The following is a 21,326-nucleotide window of genomic DNA, read 5'->3' on the forward strand; positions in this document are numbered from 1 at the left end:
TGGCTTTTTGGAGTGAAAATTAGGACAACAAAAGCCCAAGATGGTGTAGAGCAGTTAGCTAATAAAGGATGTTGAAGTAATAAAGAGGTAATATGAAGCAGCTAATTTGTCTTTGTCCATTTTAATGCTAATCTCTTTGTACCACATCATCTCCCAGAGACTGTTCTCACTGCAGGGTAAACCTGTACTGAGTTAGGAAGGACCAGGAAACACAACTGCTCATCACAATATGTTTGACTCTCTGAATACATTTCTCTGTATGAGTCTGGCACTACACAATTGTTTTCAATGTCTGTATATGTTGTAGTGTAGAATTTTTTTCTGATGTACCTCATGGCAGTTGTCTAGCGTTATCATTTCCAGCTAGCCTCCCTGCTTTTTTATAATTGAGAACATAAAATTATATGAGCTAGGAGCAGATAAATTTAATGTACTGTTTTGGGCAAGACTTCACCTTTTTTTGTGGTTGAATTGGTTTTTCTTTTTCATATACATAACTTAATATTTGTCTATTTAAGTTTAGTCTTGTATGTTATTGCTCAATTTTTTCTGCCTTGTGACATCTTTCATTTACTCCGAGTTTATATTTGTCCCCATACCTCCTACAAACCTTTTCCACTTGATTTTTCACCCATTTTTCAGGTCATTAATCCGTTTATTGAGAAGCATAGTGCTTAGCAGAGGTTTCTGTGAAACCCTGCTTGTGATCTGCATTTGCTCTTCATTCCACTGTTTACTGTTTTCATTATTTATCCTTTCAGGGGCCTTCCTTCTTATGCCATGGCTATTTAGACTAATTTAGCCTTTGGCACTGGATTTTGTTAAAAGCATTTTGTTGGAAAACACCAGTGCTATGCTTTTCAGGAATAGTGGGGGAGGGTCTTCCTCTAAAGAAATGGTGTTGCCTCATTCTGCTACAGTTTCTACAAGTTTTCATGACATAAACATCATGTGAAAGGATCTGCAGAACCTTTCTTTACAGTCTGACATCCTAAGAACGAAGGAAGTTCCAAATGGAACATCATGCACACCCTAACCAGCAATTTACCTTTTACCCATGGCTTCTTGGAGATTGCCTGGGTATGAAATGCCTGGACCTTACAGACTGTTGGGTTGTTTCATACTCTCCTACTAGGCCACCACTTTCACACAGATCCTTTGCTAAATCCTCCAGTAGAATTTAGAATTTTCCTGATTTGCCACAATAATTTTCAGCTTCTGGTTGAATATTGCCTTTGAGTTCCACATTTTTCCTTCACCTCATATTAGAAAAACAAACTGTAAATAACAAAGATTATGTTGGGTCATTGCAGTGTCTTAAATTCTGATTTATTCCCATAATCAGGAACTTGAATGGCCATGGTTGGATTTCCTCAGTTAAAAATTGATGGTCTGGCTTTGCTGCCATTAAAGCCTTGGGGGCAGACTTTTTAATGGACTTTAAATCAGTCACATTAAAAACTGTAATCATGATTCATGTTAGTGTTCATGTTTAATACTGGAATTACTGTGCAAACCTCTTTGGTCTATATCCTGAAGGAATTGAGGCATCATCCTGTTCTCTATCAGATATACTTTCGAAGAGTGTCATATATGGAATAGGAGGCCGAGCAGTCCTAAATGAAAAATTGTCCAATTTGTTCAGAATTTTTAGTATTATAATAGGATGATTGTAAAGGAGGTATTTCTGAAACACACTCCCTAGGAATGATATAAAGAGAGAAACCTAAACTGGGTCCATTAAAATTCAGTTATTTCAAAACGTTTTGAAATGGTTTTATTTCTTAAATCATATAGGAAATCAGCAACAAGATCAGTGTAGCATGTGATATTAAATTCAATTTGCCCTATTTGTAACTGACATGATATATTTCAGGTTTTTTGTGTACTGACATAATTTATCTTTGTAGATGATACAGTTAATTGCATTTTCAAGGAAAAGTATAATGAGTCTTATAACTTGGCAGAGAATTCCTGAGACTACTGAAATGGAAAAGACATTATAATATAACTTGTCTGTGTGAGACATTTGTTTCCACTGTATCTATTCAAGAAAATTCAGCATCAACCAGCTCGGTAAATCTGATGTTAAAATTTACATCATTAGATTTCAAAGTCAGCAAGCAGACAAAATTATTTACTGCTGGAGTTTCTCTGGGTTTTTTGTGGCATTTTTGAGATTGAAATAAATTATTTATGTGGCAGTCAGGTGGCTGTATAGTGATTGTGGCTGATTTTAACACTATGTGACAGTAAGGGAAATTAGTGCTCATTAACATTCATTCGACCCAGTGTCTGCACCACTGATCAATGACTGGACTACTCTGTGGCTTAAAATGTTTAATGATGCTTTGTTTGACAGGAGCTAACTGCTGCAGGAGGAAAAGGTGGATGATCTGATGCTGGCAGAGTGAATGTGGCCTGCAATTCATAAACAAGGGAAATGTGAACAACTGGGGAGCAGAATGAGAGCGAGAAGCCTTCCAGGGCTTGGGGTGATTGATGAACTGTATTATGGTTGACACAGGCATTCTGTGTTTGGTGTAAGAGTGGTAGCATCTGAGTGAGCAGAAAGGCAGGGGAAAGTGAGATTGTCTGTGTGATTAGTGGAAGGTAATCAGCCATCTGCTCGGTGTAATGCACTTACTGAAGATGAAGAAAGCAAGCATATGTGTGCATGTGCTTACACAGGATCTCTCACCTTTTATACAAGGATCCGTGACAATGTAAAACTGTATATAAAGAATTAACACAAGGCAGAAAAATATGCTCATTTCATCTATTTTTTTTTCTCCCACCAGAAGGAATGCAAGCTGGTAGCTGTGTTATACAGCTCTTAAATGTGCCCCTCAGCAGACTGAAACAGTAGTTTTTGAAGTGGCAGAAATAAATAATTGGAGAAGTATTTTTAGAAATAATGTTATAATAACTCTCAATCTGATTATGACGATGAAAATAAGGTTATGCCCTGCACATGTTGAAAGATTGAACCTTTTTATTGATCAGGATATTTGACATTGGATTTTCATCTGTTCACCTGTAAATTTAAAACAGCTAGTTTGTATAACTCTTCTGGATACAGAAAAGGTTTGGCTTAGAAAAAAGCTGGAATGTGATTTAGTGTTGCTCACCTAAAACTGTCATTGATGCTACCAGGATTTTGTGATGCAGAAAATGAGGCTGAGCATAGCTTTTGAGTTTTATAAAAAAATTTGGAGTGATAAGGTCCTGCTTAGAAGGAAAAAAAAAAAAAAATCCCTTCTTTACCTTATTTCAAAAATTATTTTTGCAAGGTATAAAGATCACCTCTAAAAGAATTTATTCGGTTTTGATGTGTTCTAACATATATTGTAGTGGTTTGCAATCCACTATTTGTACATTTTGTCACAAAATCTGGAAAAACAATACTCCAGAAATATAACCAAATTTAAGGCCAGCATTTAAATCAGTCACTTAAAATATCAATATAGAACCCCAAAGTATTGTTTATTTTTTCTAGCAGATCCTACTTCTGATCCCAGAGTGTTTCGACAAGTTTTATAACCCGTGAATTGCATAAAGGGGCTATGTCTATGAGGTTGGCTGTTGCTGCTGGGCCTTGCTGTCTGCCATTCCGTACTCCAACAGCAGAAATTTGTAAAAGCCCCTCTGTCGGGAGATTTCCCTGTTTTCGGCGGTGCCCAGGGCGGGGCGGGAGGGGCGGCGGAGGTTTCGCTTTCCCCGCCGGCTGCGGGGGCTGCAGCGCGGCCGCGCTCCTCCCGTGCGGAGCTCCTGGGGAGCGCGGGAGAACCTTGCCGTTGTCCTTTCTCGCAGCACACTTGGATGATGATGCCTTTTTGTTCTGCCAAGAATCAATCTAAAGAAATGTGTGTCCTAGTGTTTGGATTCAGTCATTTATAGCTGCAGGTTTCTGCTTTCAAGCGTTTGTGAGCTTTTTAAAGCTTTCTCAGACCATGCTAATTAGTGTCCACAGTGTATTTTATTACTTTCGTAGATTTTTTTTTTAAGAGGATGAAAAGAATGATTTATTTTAACATTTCTCCGCATATTCTTAATTGAAGAGTTGCAACTTGTGATCTGACAGAGAGGAAAGAATGCAAAGGACTTGACTGTAAGAGCTGCTGGGATTAAGGAGGCATTAGCTGTAATGCTGGAGAGCCACTCTGACAGAGTCAAGCACACCGTGACAAAAGCCAGGTCAGCAGGTTCCTAATGGTTGCTAATTGCCCACTCAGTGCCTGAAAGAGAGAAGGGCACTCTGCATGCAGCATGGAGCTGCTTTTGTTTGCTTCTGCAGGAGCATGTTTTCGGTTCTGTTTGCTAATTGCTTTAATGTCCTTACTAGAGCTGAGTCATACTGAAAAACTCTGCAAGAGTGCCAGAGTTGCCTTTTTTTTTTTTTTTTTTTTTTGGTGACAAAACTAGGAAGCAAGCACTGCTCTTCCTGTGCTTTGGTATCATTTAGTGATTCACAACTGTTTCTCTGGTAGGCATTTTTAACAGTAAACTTGCAGAAATAAGGACCACGTGTGTTTCAGCGAAATTTCGCTTTCAGGAGGAAATAATGTGAAGAATATGTTTAAAATATTGAGATAGGTTCAGCTGTTAGGTGAATTCTATGCTTTAGAACTGGGGCTATGATCAGCAGTGTCTCAGACAATAATGTTATTACTCTGATTTTTTTCTAACAATTTCTGTTGAGTACTTATGGCCACAGAGTTTAAGCTGAAAAATAGGTAAAAAGATGAACTTAGGAAATACTCAGCACGCTGAAATGTTGCTTTCACCTAACTTTGCTGCAGAACTTTCTATTTAACACAATTTAATTAACAATTTTTCAAAATTTGAGCTAAAAGTGTTGGAAATTGTACAGCAGGCACTAAGAATATTTGGATTCTTCTTTCATTTCCTCGCTTGATTGCATTGATAGAAAATTTTGTTCTGAAGTGCCAAATTTATATTTAGTGTTAATATTTAGTATAACTTTAAGGTTTTGTTTTGTGAGTGTGATAGATGTGCAAACACTGATTTACTAAGTAGCGGAGGGGTAGAAAAAATCAAATTAACACAAATGGTGGTACTCCCACTGCCTGCAGGAGTAGTCTCTGAATGCTGAGAGTCCTCTTGAAATATTTAGGAATATAACTCAGAAGTCACAGTGTTGATTTAACATTGAAAAGTCTGTTTTTTCCACAGCCTTCTAGATTTTATGTTAAGCAAGTAAAGTTGTTTGGGGTTATTTTTTGCTTTGTTTGTTTTTGTGGGTTTTGGGTTTTTTTTCTTTTTTTTTTATGCATAGGGTTTATGGCAGCCTTCTTCATGTGTAGTACACAAGTAACTAGAACATACAGAGGAAGAGGTACAAAGTAAAATGTTTTATTTACTTTTTCAGTAAAATGTTTTATTTACTTTTATTTACCTTTTTTTAGTGGATCTCATGAGTGTATATTGATGACACAGCATTTGGCCTTCATAAAGCCACTTTGTAAGATGGTGTTTTAATTTTAGGTACATGTTTTAACCTTGGGAATTATTATATCTATGTTTTGTTAGAGTTGTTGCTTATTGCAACAGTCCTTAATCTAACAAAACTACTATAATTTAAAGTTCAAAAGGAAAATCAATAAATCAACCAAGTGTCCTCAATAATTGCTTCAAGTTTGCGTGCAAATTTTTTGTTGTGCGTGATCAATAGTCAAGTGGACAGTAGGGAAATGTAAATAAGTCTTGAAATATTCTGTGTTTAGTCTTAAATTTGAGGCCAGGGAATACGCTCCAATATGTACTAGTTTATGAATACCAGTCTTGTATCAACTTGTGGAGTTCAGTAAAGTTCTGCTGACTTTGTCAATGTTCATTTATTTATGTTACAGTGTAAAAAATCAGAACATGTTTTTCATTAATGAAAACTATAATTTCCAAGGTGATTGGAAATTAGACGAAAAATTACTATTGAAAATTGCAATGAGAGAAATGCAGTATTTTACTTTTCACATACAAGGATCATGTTTAAATCAACAAGGTTATTTTGAAAAAATCTATTTGGTCTTGAACTTCTGTATAGATTTTTAGGGTGAAGAATTTATTTAGACGTGCAATAAATCTCAGACATTATCACTTCTTGTCTTTGAGCATTTTGTTGCTAAACTTGGTCTCAAAACAGCGGTGTGTTTTCTTTTTATCTTTGCAGCTGGTTTTGAGAGAAGTATGGTTTAGGCTTTGGGGCGTCAGCCATGGATGTAGCTCTTTCTCCCATGAGGACGCAAGAACTGGATCCCATGCCGTCTGATGCCTCTCCCATGCTCATAAACATGACTCCTACAGTGGAACAAGAAGGGGAAGGGGATGTCATGAAGGACCTTGACTCTGGCCAGCAGTATGAAAAGCCCCCTCCTCTGCACACCGGCGCTGACTGGAAGATTGTTCTGCACTTGCCGGAAATCGAGACCTGGCTGCGGATGACGTCGGAGCGCGTCCGGGACCTGACCTACTCCGTCCAGCAGGACTCGGACAGCAAGCACGTGGATGTGCACCTGGTGCAGCTGAAGGTAGGATGGGTTTTACATCTCAGGGAGGGTGTCTCATTCAACTCTGCTGTTAGTAAAATCAACGAAAGGGCTTTTCCTGACTGCTGAAGCATATCTGACAGCCTGTGTTAAAAAGTGAATAAATCCTTTTAAGGGAGATAATAGAAACCACGCAATTATCAGATTTTTTGCAACGTTATTTGCTCATTGCTTAATTCAACAGTCATAACCATATTCATGAACATGTTCATATTCCAAAAGCAAGCAATAAAACATTATCAGTAACTTGACTGGACATCTCTCAAGTGCCCAGAAATATTCCCACTTATTTTAATGGGCTTTTGTACCTAAAACTCCCAAATAAAATTCCAATAAAATTCCTAACATTCCAGTAAACAGGGCCACTCATTTGAAATTCAAGGCAAAATTCAAATAATTAGTGCCTGGGACTGTAAGTGTATGTTCATTTGCATGGGCTGGTTTGCTGCAGCAGATGAAGCATGCTTTTGAGGGTAGCAGTCTCCAAAAATAGCGCAAGTGTTATCTCTTCAGAGTGAGCTGTCTTCAGAGTTGCATTCTGAAGCCTGTTTATGAGAGCACAGTCTTCCTTCACGCTCACTGCATTGGTATTTTATTTGTGTTTATTTTGGGACTGTAGCTGCAAGCTGTCTTAAAATATAACACTGTGTACTAACACCAACCCGAGGGATTGTACTGTAATCAGTCCTAACCAAATAGAGAGCTGATCTTGATTTATTAATGGTCCCACCATTTTCCTAAAAAAATTAGGATAGATATTGCCAGTTTTTGACAAGAAGAAAGGACTAGATCCACAATGTGCAGTAAGTTTTTAGCAGATACTGTGAAAAGAGTTCTGCAGGCAGGCATGAGGATTCTTGCTGGTCTTGGTGCTAGTTCTGATCTGGAATTTCTTGTGGCTGTATTAACGCAGCACTGAGCTGAAACTGGAGCTCTGTGGAGCTTGTGGGTGGTGTTTGCACCCAGCTTTGGGCTGGTTCAGAGCACAAGCAGAACTGATTTGTGCCTGCTTATGAAATGAGAATGTTCTGTACATATATCTCACCCTTTTATGTCCACTAATACATTTTATTTATAAATGGAAGTCAGTGAATGAATAGCATTCCTCATGGTTTTTCTTCTTTGTAGAGTTTATTTGTGAAGTCACATGAGTCAATGGGAGTTCATAAAAAACTGTCCTAAGGGTTTTAGCTATGTAAACAAATGAAGGAAAGTTTTAACAAGCACATTAGGAAGACAGAACTTCTGTAACTTGCTGACCTGTAAAACTGTATACAGGCAAAAAGAAATATGACTGTAGAAACAAGTGTTGTTAAATTATCTTATATGGTATAATATAACACAGACTTTAGATAAATTTTGAATAGTTTATCTACTATATAACAAAAACTAAGCAAAAGAGAAAACAAAACCAAAAAATCCAAACCAAACAAAAAATCCAACTACAACTTGATACAGATATTGGTTTTCTTCTATCCTCTGAAATTATTCCTGAGGGGCTACTTCCCAATGATGTGTGTCCTTCTGGAACTGTTGTGCCCAGGCTCGACAGTGGGCTCAGTGTGAAGCTTGACCATTGCTGAGTAGAGTGGAAAAAGTGTTTCACATATCTCTCAGGCAATACATACCAGTTTAGTGTTTTCTTGCTTTCCAAAACAGCAGGAGATGCCTAATTCAAGTTCAGCTTGTAGTTCACTGCAACTCCCAATCTCCTTTCCCACAATGTGGTGTTTTCTCCTCTCTCTTATCCATGAAATTTTACATGTAGGATTTTACTTTTGTCTAGAATTAAACTTTTTTTCTTTTATCTCATTCCACAAGTATCTCCTCCAAGCACTCTCATTGTTCTCATCTGCCAATTTAAGAAATCTTCATTCTGCTCCTTTGTCCAAATCACAATGAGAAAAATTAATTAAATGGACACTGGATAAAATTCTATAACATAATGATTTCTGAATAGAATTTTCAAAATGCAAATGTAGCAGTAAGACAAACACTTTTTCATTTTCTCATAGTTTGTTTTCTTCAGCCAGGAGATGTCTGATTTCATTTTCATGAATCTTTGAATTTGTTTTGGATGCTTAGAGTTAATTTTCCTCTGGCTGTCAGTTGGCTTGTGGTGATAAGACTGGTTTGGGGATCCAGGCCACAGCAGACTTTTTTTGTATTATTCCTTGGAAAAATTGCTCAGCACACAGATCATCTCTTTCTCTTGTGAAAATTTTCTCAATATCTCAGTTGCAGCTCTGTCTGTGCTTCTGCTCTTTCTGTAATCAAGAGCATTGTTTCTTTATTGTGGCTAGTTCCCAAGAGATTTTGGTGTTTGCTGCTGGTCTCTTTTCGTGCTACACGACTTAGGGCTTCACTAGCCACCACTGATCCTTTGAAAATTCTTGTTTGTCTCACTTTTGCAATGCCCTTTCTCAGAACTAGCCACACAGCATGAGTGGGATGTTTTTCTTATATTGTCCCTTGAGAAATTTCCTGGAAAGCTCAGCTTCACATGAGTGCTTCAGGAATAGAGTTGGATGAACTGTAACCCTTCAGATTCCTGAATGCCCTATTTTAGTCATTCATCTGGCATCAGACTTCAGTCAAGCTGTTCCATGATACTTTTACATTGCTCTAACACAGTCACTGTAGCTGTTAGCAGTTGCAAATATTGTAAAAGAGATTTTTAAAAATTATTGTTTTGCTACGAGCAAATATAGAAGTGCTCTCTGTGTCCTTGTATTGTCTTAAAATGCTGAGATGCTTTCATGATCCATTTAGGTTTTTATATTTTTAATAAAATATATTTGCTTTAACAGCAAAATCTTTCTTGGAATCCTTCTGAGGTATAACTTGGATTCAGCTCCTGTTCTGCTTTACTTTATATACCTTTACTCTCACAAGGAAGGGTCTGCTATTTCAAACTATGGATAGCTGCTTTGTATCTTTTGGAGAAAAAAACAAAGGCAATTTGAGATGATCTAGTGCAATATTCTGTATCTGAGATGTCTGTTAATTTATAACCTATTTTAGAGTAAAGCACTCCCCCTCTGCTTTGTGATTTTATTATCTGAACCATATATCACATGTTGACCTAGAAACAAACACAGTTTATGATATGACAGTGTCTTTTTTGCAGACACTTTTGTTGTCTCTCTTTCCAAGTAGAGAGGCTTCAGTCATCTTTTTCCAGGATGCCTGGGTTGGTCACAAACACTTTTTGACTGAATCTCTCACCTTTTCCTCTTGACTCCTACCAGAAAATTTTCATGAACTTTGGATAGAGTTCAAACATCCCATAACCATTATCCTTTCACTGTCTCTCTTTCTACTGTTTTGAGGGACAAAGATTTTTCACCTGCTCTTTTTCCTTGAATTTAAGTCCTGGCTAAGAGGATAGTGTGAGAAAATGTCAAAACAAGTTCTTAAAGATATTAAAGCATATTAGAGTGTAATATCTCTACAGTTAGGTAGAGGTTATTCCTTTCTCCATTACACTATGAGCATTTTGAAAAAATGTAAAACCCAGGGTACAGTAGATATCTTTCTCATCCCCTCCTCTTTAATTAGCCTTTTAAAATTTTCCAGGTAGTTTAGTAGGCCTACATTTTTTAAAATGTTCAGTTTTCCCCTGTGGCCTGAGCATACGCCTTGATTTGGAAAAAAGTCAAGGAATAGCAGAAATAGATAATTGTTTTCCAATGTTATCTGGTCAAACAATCAGATTGCTTAGAAACCTTCCAGCTTTTCTGGCAATTCTACGGTCTTGCTCAGACTGAAATTTTTATGGAAAAAAAAGTGACTTGTTTACCACATCTTAATGTGCTCTATGACAATAACAGCACATCTGTAAAAGTCATCTTGGTTTTGTAGCTCTTGGGCTAACTTCTCTTCTGCCTAAGAGAGGAAAAATCACTTTCCCCACATCCCTCAAAACCTGTCCAAATCCCTTGCTATGTTTTATCAAGCATAAACAGAGGCTAATGCTGTGCAGAGGGCAATCCTGGGCTGTTCACTTGCCTACCAGGTCAGTGCCTCCAAGGATGAAAGTGATTACCAAGCCAATTTTCTAGGTACTAATTAACTTTACAAATTAGGTGCAAAGTTCCTTGTCAGGATTTATGGCAGTCTGAGCTCAGAAAAACAAAATTTTAGGCAGTGGAATACTTACACTGAAATGAGCAACAGAGGTGTTTTTGTGGTGTTTAGAAATCTATAGGCTACATGACAACTGAGCAAGATGATGCAGGACTGTGCTTTGTATGAGCACAGAAAGGGCAGATGTATTTTACTGGAGACTCAGTTGCCTTCTAAAGAAAGCTGGATCAAATTAAGATAGAAATCTGTTGGTTAGAACAAAATAAGAGGCTCGAAGAATTGGGAGCTAATGAAAAATAGAAAAAATTGAGAAACAATAAGAGGTTCCTATCTGTATCTGAGTAGAGAAGTGAGTACTGTTTGGTTAGTCTGCTGTTATCTATTATCAAGGGAATAAAAATTGCTGAAAGCTGGAGAAGCCCTAACTGGTAGCCCCAGAGATAATGGAAGATCTGGCTTGCATAATTTATCAGGAGGAATGAATAATTAAAAAATGTTGCAGACAGCATTCTGGACACTTTTAAGCTTGGACTTCCTTTCTGAAGAGGCAGGAAAGGTGACCGATAAAAATTGTTGGAATTAGTGTTCTTGTGATGAAGGAATTTGAATATTCTTTGGAGGGGTAGAACATCAGCTCTGGATATTCCATTCAGGCTTGGGCAAAACAGATTAAAAAAAAAAAAGGAGAAAAGAAAATGCATATGTGCATATGTTACCTGATACTCACTTGAGGTCACAGACATGGCCTTTGGAAAGGAATTTTGAACGATGTGTGGAGTATCTAAGCCCTTCCCTTAAAGCAAGGGACAATACGAATAGCTCCTTAAATCAGCTTGAGTTTCTACAAAGCAAACACCTAATGACACGCTGAGCAAAAATTCTGCAGCCTGTGATATTTTTTTCCAAGGATAGAGATGCATTCATTAGTTCTCAGTGACATATTTGGACAGAGAAGGGCGATGTGTAATTCAGGGACTTTGTAGATATGAGTACAGCAGCATCTGCAGTGCTGTGGAGGTGTTGAGGTTGTCCTAAAATAGACATTTAGATTGTTCAGCAGTCAGGAGACTGGGAAGAAAAAGGTGATGCCTTTGCCTGTGATGAGGAAAAAAGTGGGTCTTCTACCACTTGCAATTTCTTCTAGCTCTAAAATAAAAACTCTGCAAAATCTCATTTTCATTTAGATATTTACACTTTTGAAACATACTTACTCCAAAATTTCTGTTGTAGATGTCACCAAGACATGAATGCATCTAAGCGCACTTTGAACCAATACAATTATTATTTCTTCCTCTCCTCTCTCCATATTGCTCCTACATTAAAATATGTTAATACAGGCTGTAGAAAATGAGCTAATATGCTCTACCAATGGTCTCTGGAGAAATATTAAAGTGACTATCATATTCCAGCACAGATGTTACCTATTACAGTCTCCTCTAGCCAATATCTTAGTCTGATTAAAGTATAAATATTTACTGGATACAACGTTGTAATGATATAAATTTCATTAGGATGAAAAAATTTTGTATGTCAAGCCATTGGGCAAATTCGTTAACATAAACATTTGCTGAGTGAATGTATTGTGTTGTTTAATATTTGTGTATGTGATGATTATAACACATATTGATGGTCAGATTTCCTGGAAAACTATAAATTTATATTATTTCAGTGGTGTGAGTAAGAATTAGTACTATCAAATTTTAAAACAAGAGGTCATTGACAGTATATAAATATTTTTATTCAAAAGTAAGTGACAGGAATTTGTTATGATAGCTGTGATGGTTGCAAGAATTTTTAATGGATATCTATGCAAATACAGATGTGTGTGTAAGCAAAAGCAGACACAGAAAAGCAATGCCACATAAATCCTAGTGGGGATTCTTCTCTTGATGATTTGTGTGAGTCCTGTTACGAGGTAGAATAATATTATGTATTATGACAGTCACCTGTTTCTGATCTGCATTGAGAACGATGATGTTCACAGATGTTTTCTTGCTTTGTGTATTTCAGCAGTCTTTGTGGATGTATTTCTTATTGGCCATTATAGGGGCTGGGTTTCTTACTTTTTCAATTTATAATTATGTGTCACTGATAATAGATATCTAAAAACTCTAATATGGCGTAAGGGAACAGTCGCAGAAAGGCACAGAAAATTGCACAAAATGTAAGAAATTTTTATTTTTTAGTTTGTTACATTGCACTTAAAATTTCCTTATGAGCTTTTATTATGGAGAGTTGACAGAAGAAATTTCAGTTTATAGGATGATTGCCGTCTGAATGCCAAAAATGCAGCATGAATATCTCAAATACATAACAAACTTGTATTTTAGTAAGAACAGGTTCTGAAAAGTTGGTGATTTTTAAACAACCTTGGGTATTTGCCTCTTGCATTATGTGAATTACTCCTCAGAATGAAATCCCTTTTTCAGTAGCTAAGTATTGTAAACCCTGCTGTGGATTGATGTGATTGCTTCGTAAGTCAGCAAAACAAACAGGTTCTATGTATTTTTTTTGTGGAGAAGGCAAAAGGAGAACTAATACCTGCCAGTTTCTCCCTGTAAATTATTCCCTGGAGAAAGACAGCAGCTTTCATGTAGTCAGTTATGATTCTAACCCTTGCATTTCAAAAGATGGAGCACTTCTTTTTTTTGGACTTGTTTCCATTTGTTTTTGGAAAACACATGTAATTCAAAAGGCATAAAGCAGCACTGCATTACAGTGCTACTACTACAGCAATCACAGCACTCCAAAGTTCTGACAGAACATTTATAAGCTTTCACAAAATATAAAATCTACTAGTAGTACATAGCAATTTTCCTTTCCCACTGAGCAGTGTACTTCCTTTTCCTAATCTATGCTAGCTGAGAAAAGGCATCACACAAATGTCTGAGCCATATTCTTTTATTCTCCTCAGCTGGCTCTGGAGCCATACATGCCCTTCACTGTGGTTCCACACTTCAAAAGGGCCTTGAAGCAAGCTTCAGGATACAGCCTTCTCTTTTGGTGTGGCCTTTCATCTCTTTGTGTAGAGATGAATACACTTGCTTCTGATAAAAAACAATGCAGATATTCCACAGGCAAGAAAGCAAGTTTCTTCATAATAGGTTCTGTGGATTTAATCATAGCTTATCTGCTAATGTATGGGGAAAAGATGATTTTATACATGCATTTCCAGTGTGATTGTGATCTGAAATGATGAAAGCTGTTATTTTTATAACTGACACACATATATGGGCATGTGTAAGTGTATTTGTATGTGTATGTTTGTAGTATCATAACAGAAATACAGCGCCACTACTCCCTCAGTGTTTGCATATACACTTATTCCTCATGCATTTCTGGTTTTTCTCAAAAATTCTTCTGAATTACCTGCCCTATAACACTAGAGAAACGATACTGCAGTTCACATTAGTGCACCATTAATGTTTGTAAGACCTCACCTCTGTGTTTGCAGTTCACCTTGTGCTTCACAGATATTGAGGGGTTACTCTGTGTCTGTATGCCTGTTTATACATACACTGACATCTTCTGATGTGATGGAATATGGTTAGTACCCTTTGGGAAAAAGAAATGATAGTTGAGGAGAAATGTTTTATTTTAAATGGTCCCAAGTGTCTGTACTTTTGGGTACAGTAAACTATCCAAAAAACCCCACAAAATAAAGAAATAGAATTATATTTTAAGACCATTAAGCTGTGTGGGATGAGCGAAGTGGTTGATACACCACACAATCAGCCTGTATGGAAGGTGTCACCGACACGTTCTATGAAAAATCCTTTCCTTAGGATTTTTCCCTCCTGAGAAGCTGAGAGGCCTCAAGAACAAAATGCAAACAATTCTTATCTGCTGCTGTGGAATGCAACAGGTGGATCTGTGATTGGTCTCATCCGGTTGTTTCTAATTAATGGCCAATCACAGTCCACGTGTCCAGACTGTCTCGGTCAGAGACAAGTCTTTGTTATTCATTCCTTTTCTTTTCTTAGCTTAGCCTACTGATGAAATCCTTTCTTCTATTCTTTTAGTATAGTTTTTAACATAATATAGATCATAAAATAATAAACCAAGCCTTCTGAACGTGGAGTCAAGATTCTCGTCTCTTCCCTCATCCTGGGACCCCTGTGAACAATGCATCAGGAAGGCATGGCTGACATCCCTTTCTACATCAGCACTCTCCAGCAGCCAAGCAGACAAAACCATCAAACAGAAGTCTGCAAAGTAATTAGCCAACTATGCTCTAACATCATAGAGCTAAGATTCTAAACTGAACATTCTTGCTCTTCCACAGGTATTTTGAGGAAGAAAGCAAGGCTAAAATACTTTTAATTAAATCTAGGATTTTTAGGCCCTAAATGAATTTCACAATCTGGACATTTAAGAATATTATCAGGTACTGTAAGACTCATGATAAAACAAAGGGAAGAGGGCTATTTCCAGGGGCAATACAGTAGGATTTGTACAGACATGGCATCACTGTAGCTAGCCTGTGTTTTCTTTGCTAAGATCATCTGCACTCTTCCATACAGTATTTAGGGGGACTTCCCAATAGTTCAGATGCTTGGTATAACTGTTTAACTGTGACAAAACAATTTACTACACAATTGTTTATCTATTATCAGATACAGGATCCCTTTTTCACATGGGACTAGAATCTTAACTTGAAATAGATAATTTTGATACATTGGATTAAAAGACCAAATTTTACACAGTAAAATGGATAACCTCATATGTATTACAAATATAACCTTCTCTTCAAAGTGTACTTTAAGTATCCACCTTGTTTCGGAATCTAGACCAGCAGTTCAGTATAAGGAATTAAAACAGAGGTAAATTGAAGAATACATGGGAAGGGAGCCCACTCTCTTCTCCAAAGGAACTTTACATTTTTGTTTACAAATAGGATTGCTTTCAAAGACCTCTCAAAATCCTGAATGCTGTATTACTTTCAAACTTCAGGTAGACTAAGAAGTGATGAAGACTTTTTTTTAAGCCGCGTTACAATTTAAATGATATGCTTTTGATTTTCAGCTGAAATCTGCAAGAATAACTTCCCTGTCTCGAATCTGTAAAAGATTCAGTTTTGATCCTAAGTATGAATGAAATAGTTATAGTATCTCTCAATGTTGGTTTTATCTTTTTTAAGCTGATGAATAGCTAAATCACCAAACTGACCATTTGAGCAGCAAAGACTTCATGGTGACCTCCACTGCAATTTAAATTACTGTGCTCAGGCTTGTAGTTACAGTATTTGGGTGTGATTTGTGAATTTTGATCAATTCCCAGTTAGATGGATTTTCTTTTCTATTGTGTTATCTGATACAGGAGACAGCAAATCAGAATCAAAGAGCCACACCTGTAAGTTATTAAAGAGGTTGCTTGAAAGTTGCCAAGAAAACCCCATGTTATATGGGTGTCTTACAAAACATCTGAAAAATGCATTTTCCTTTATTCACAAGACGTGTCAGATTCAGGTGCAGATTGGCTTGGGACTTTTATTTGTTAGCTTGAAAATCATGTTCTAGCTGTTGTTTGTTAGCTTTATTTTCCAGCCTCTCTCTCTCCTGCTTTATTTTCCTTTCAGCTGTTTTCAGGTTCTCTCTCAAAGATTTTGTTTTCCAAAACTCCCATCTGATTCCTGTCCTTTTTAATTTTCTTTTTCCTGTTTGTCCTTGGCTGAAGCACAATGCTGAGTCATCTGCTGCCATGCTGAATCCCTGCTTCCTTCCTTAACCTGGACCAGCACCACGTTCTGGGGAAAGAGCAGGAGTCTGACAGAGCTCATGTTTAAGAATACTTACTTCATTAAAAGTGAAGGAGGGAAGTAGATGACAGTACTACACATGGGTCTTACTTCTGTATAGAGCATTTTTGGTTTAAAATCTGGTCTTGTGTAATGTCTATGACCAGAAAGGAGTGAAAAAAAATCAGTTTAAAGTGTTTAATATGTTTTCTAGTAAGCCTAAATCAATGAATGCATAGGTGCAGGACTTGCTTTTACTTCAGAGTTTTGAGTGTGGCCGTGGTGTGTTCTTGCACCATCCTGGCTTTGTGTTGACACTGTCCTGCATTACTAGAATCCGACCTTGCCAATTTTATTGGATGTTTTATACTTAGTTTTGTTTGTTTCCCTATGAAAGATGATGATTCTGTTGTTATAATTGATTAATGATTTTGTTGCCTTGATGATTGAATAATTTGTTCTTGAACAGGAAATACAGCTTTTAACATTTATGGAAGGGAGGTGATTTTAATTTTGGTGGTGAAATACTGCAAATGAGAAGGAACTGCAAATTAAACAGCTACAAAAATTTCTGAGAATTCTCCATTAAACAGCAATTATTAGATGCTTCAAGTCTTCTCTGAAGGCCCCACTTCATCAAACTGTTCCCAGCAAATGGACTCTGCTCTTTGCAGAACCAGTTGCAATTGGCAAATTACCAGCGCATGGAAGTCTACTTAGCAGGGCCAACCGAACAGAAATAATAATAATAACAACAATAATGATAACAGCAACAGTAACAATGGCAAAAATACAACAAAAATTGTAATTAATTAAAGAGAAATACACAAAGTAAAAATATTTGCATTTAGTAATATAAGGAAAGCCAGGAAACTAATGGACTTTTAAGTATAGTTTTGCAAATGCACACATAGGCAACTTTATACTCCTGAGAAGCTGTTGAACTGTATGGAAATACAGAAATGGGGAGTTTAATAACACATTTGAATTACTTTTTAAAGTGTAAATAACATTTATAATGCTGTGCTTTTTTTAGTTACTTCTGTGACTCATTTATTTCATTGTATTTCTATTAGAAAAATTACTTTCACAGGGTACAAGTTTTGTGTTGTAGTATTGTAGGAATGTCTTTGCTATTTGTCTTCTTGGTTCACTGTATAAGATAAAGTATCTAAGTGATAACCTTAAAAATTACTTTGTGTGTAATTAATTGTATTTATTATGTATGTCAATTTCCTTCTTGTTCCTTATTTCTATTCTTAAAGCATGGGCAAGAAAACCACACAAAGCATAGGGTGCTAGAAAGCTAGAACTTATGTTAAAATAAAGAAAAAAACACAAAAAACAGCAACATGAAAACCTGGAGGGCCTGGGCAATAGTATTTAGTAGCATGTTTAGTAACTTCAATATTAAAAAGAGCAGTGAGACATTTCAGGTCCAGCAGACGTCAGAGGCAGCAGGTTCTGCTGCAGCTGTGCTGTAGCACCATCTAGTGCTGCAGGAGCTGCCTGGTGCTGCTGAGGAGGGAAAAAAGAAATAAGGAGGAATGGGAAAAGTTTGCTATCACGTGCACAGAACTTTGGAGCATTACCAATAGTGATTGGCAAGTTTTTAAAAATATTTATGTGAAGAAAATTGTCTTTACTAATGTCAGTTTTAGCATACTTGTGAAATTAAATGCTTGATCTTGTAGTGGTAAAGATGACATTGAACCCTCAGAGAAAAATGAGTGCATTTATGTACATATATATATATATATATATATATATATATTTTTTTTTTTTTTTTTTTTTTTTTTTTTTTTTTTTTTTTTGCTACCCCGAACCATTCAATATCTACAGTGAATTTCTGCTATTTTTTTATATCGAAAAAATACCAGCCTGGAAGTACCACTAGCAGGAGACTGTTTAAAATTAGGCTGTCCCTGAAGATGGAGATAGCTATAACCCCAGCCCTTCTGGCTTGGATACAAAATTAAAGCTTCTTCAGGTTTCCATGGATTACTGGGTAACTTCATATTTTAGTAGGTTTTGCCTACTGTTTTGAAGTTGTTTACATGGCACTCTCACTGTATACTTGGTGCAGTGCAGACCATACAGACACAATAGGGCTTGTAGGATGTACAAAATAAACTGGCAGTGAAATCAGAGGTAAGAGCAAGTTATGGCAGTTCAACCCATCGTGAGACCACCGCTGTTATCACCCCTCACCCTCCCAGACAGCCCTTAAGGCAAGCTCTCTCTCAGCAGCATGGTTCTCTTACTGTTTTGCTTACAGTTCCAAATTTATTTAAATCAAAATGAGCAGTTAATGACCATTTTGTGGTAAGGGTTGTTACAAAATCAGTTTTCTGGAAGAGGTGTAGACATCAATTTAGCAACATCCTAGAAACATAATGGACCCAGCATGATAAAATTTTAGAATGAGAAATATCCTTATGTATTAAGGAGACTAATGGACTTTGTTTAACTTCCTTTGATAAGTTTAGGACCATCTAAATATCTATTATCTAAATATATTTCTAAATGATCAACTCCTTTTATCCAAACGTACTCATCATTCACTGAAAAAACCAAAACAATCCAAACAAAACCAGTGAAAAAGATGAAAGGTAGGCTAAGTTTGAGGTAGCTGATTATGGGAGCTGGCATGGATCTTCAAAAGTTATTTGTGCTCTGTCTTAAAAATCTCTGTGTGAGTTTTCCGCTCCTTTCTTTCTGTCTATGAAGTTCTGTAAGAATTATCCTCCCATAGCACATACAGCTGTGCACATCAAATGCTAATAAGAAGCAATGTGAAATATGCAACAAAATACTGTACTGATTTTGTGTGTGGGTTGAATAAGGGGCTTCCAGTCCACTGAAGCATTGATAAGACCAAGATTTTTGTAGGTTTTGTTTTCTTTCTGTTGCTTTGGAACAATATGGGCATTCATTTAACTATGGAATTAAACAATTTGGTCTTCTGCACAGTTTCATTTCACTGCAACTCACATGGCCTGAAAGAACAGCTGAATAACTTGATATGGAAAACTTACAGGTCATGAATATTGGATGTAACAGCTGTTTTCTTTTAAAAAAAAATTGAATGATGTAATCCCACTGCTTAGAAATGTCTAGAATGTGACAATCAATTGCTTGGAATAGGAGAAGGAAAACCAGTTTTAGCCAGCCTCTCATTTCCTAGGAAATACCATGTTTAGAGTTTGTCATTATTAAATCCTTCAGAAAAAAATAGAAAACTGTTTTTGTATTATGAACTCAATATTTTTTATATAAAAGACTAAAAGTGCAGTCCTTGTTCAACCTATTTATTCTATTTGTTCTCTGTGAAATTTTAGAAATGCAATTTAATGAAAGCGTTCCTCTGCAGTAACCTTACTTACCTTTGGCTTGTCAGGAGGATGATGAAATGTTATAACAGAGAAGTCTGACTCCACTTAGAGTCTTTGAATTGCAGTATATGTCTTCAAATATGTCAGCTCATACTTTGTAATGATAATGCATTGAGGATTTTTTAATAGGATTCTGAGCTTGAATTGTGTGAGTGAAATCTGCAGCCCCAACTGTTTTCAAGTTCAGCTGTTTGCTAGAATAACAAGGGAGTCAATGTGTGCACTCCAAGCTGGTCCATTTAATTCTTTGTTTCCTGAAAGAAAGAATTTGAAAGTGTGGGGAAGAAGAGATTAAACCTTCAGTCTGGCTGGGTACTAATGGAAGATAGGCTGCAGCCAAGGGCTACCTAATAGGTATGCAGTGAAAAAAGAGATTCTCAATGATTCTCCATTTAAATTACTGTAATGAAAGTGCCAAAGGTGGTATTCACTCTTTCCTTTGTCAAAAGGAGATGTTAGTGTCTGCTCCCTCTCTTTGTCTCACATAGGTGCATTTCTTCCTGTAGTTATTCTGAAGATATTAAATAAATGCAAACACAGGCAATTGGACAAGCACTTGGGAGATATTTGCTGTTAAACTTTAATTTTTAATTATGGAGGTAGATGGCAAAACCAGTATTTTTAAAATTCATCTGCTTTGCTTTCAATCTGTTTGTTGTTTGTAACTGAGATGTTTTCCATTTCTGCTTATAATGACTTGGTGAGGTGTTTAGGGAAAATTTTAGGGGAAATAATAAAACTGTCTGTTAATTGAATCTTCATTAAGTTTGAACATTCCCACTTCTTTATTTAGACTTGGTTATATTACCTGCAAGAGAATAAAACCATCCTATTCTGCTATTTTCAAATCCACAAATTGAATTTTATCTTAAATTTTTTATCTTAAAACTTTTAGAAGAAGATCATGCATCCAACATTTGTCTTGATACCTGCCTTGAATTATTGTGTGTAGGTCTTTGATGTACTCCAAGGATAGCTACACTTGTGTGATTCAGTAAATGCCAAGTAAAAAAGAGGTCTGAATTTTGGTCTCTTTTGTTGTCATTGAGAATCACAGAAATGTAATAGAATGTTGTAAAACAATTTTTTAAAATCATACACATTTCAGTCACCTATACAAAGTGGATATCATGGAGAGAAAGCCTATTCTGCTGTTGAGAAGCTTTTCCAGTTGAAATTTCTTAGCAAAATTTTGATTTAAATCAATACTTTTTTTTTCCAGTGAAGATTTCTTTAACTGGAAAGTTTGAAACCAGCTTAACTCTTCTTATCCAGGTCAGTTGGCTATACTTATAAAAGATCAAGTTAGTTGCAAACAAGGGCTTTTAGTCTTTTATATAAAAAAATGTTGAGTTCATAAAACAAATTTTGTAGGCTGTCTGATTTGTAAAGGTTAGCTCAAGGGGAAAAGCATAGGAATTAAACCAGAAGTATATAATTGAAAAAAGTTACAGTGATGTTACAAGTTTGAAATTAGAAGCCTTTCATATAAGTTCTGAATTTTTTTTTCTCTAAAATAACTGCCAACCCCCTCATTTT

The 21,326-nt window shown here is 36.4% G+C and overlaps 1 protein-coding gene across 1 annotated transcript in view; it reads left to right on the top strand.

Annotated features, from left to right (window-relative positions):
• Window positions 1–6,199: 6,199 nt before the first annotated feature.
• Window positions 6,200–21,326, top strand: part of AKAP6 (A-kinase anchoring protein 6) — a 211,012-nt gene continuing 195,885 nt past the window's right edge. The window contains exon 1 of the mRNA XM_059849889.1: window positions 6,200–6,548. Coding sequence (XP_059705872.1) covers window positions 6,234–6,548 — 315 coding nt within the window. The 5' untranslated portion in view covers window positions 6,200–6,233. The remainder of the gene's footprint in view (window positions 6,549–21,326) is intronic.

The sequence above is a fragment of the Haemorhous mexicanus genome, chromosome 6 (genome assembly GCF_027477595.1).
Source record: "Haemorhous mexicanus isolate bHaeMex1 chromosome 6, bHaeMex1.pri, whole genome shotgun sequence".
Lineage (NCBI taxonomy): Eukaryota > Metazoa > Chordata > Aves > Passeriformes > Fringillidae > Haemorhous > Haemorhous mexicanus.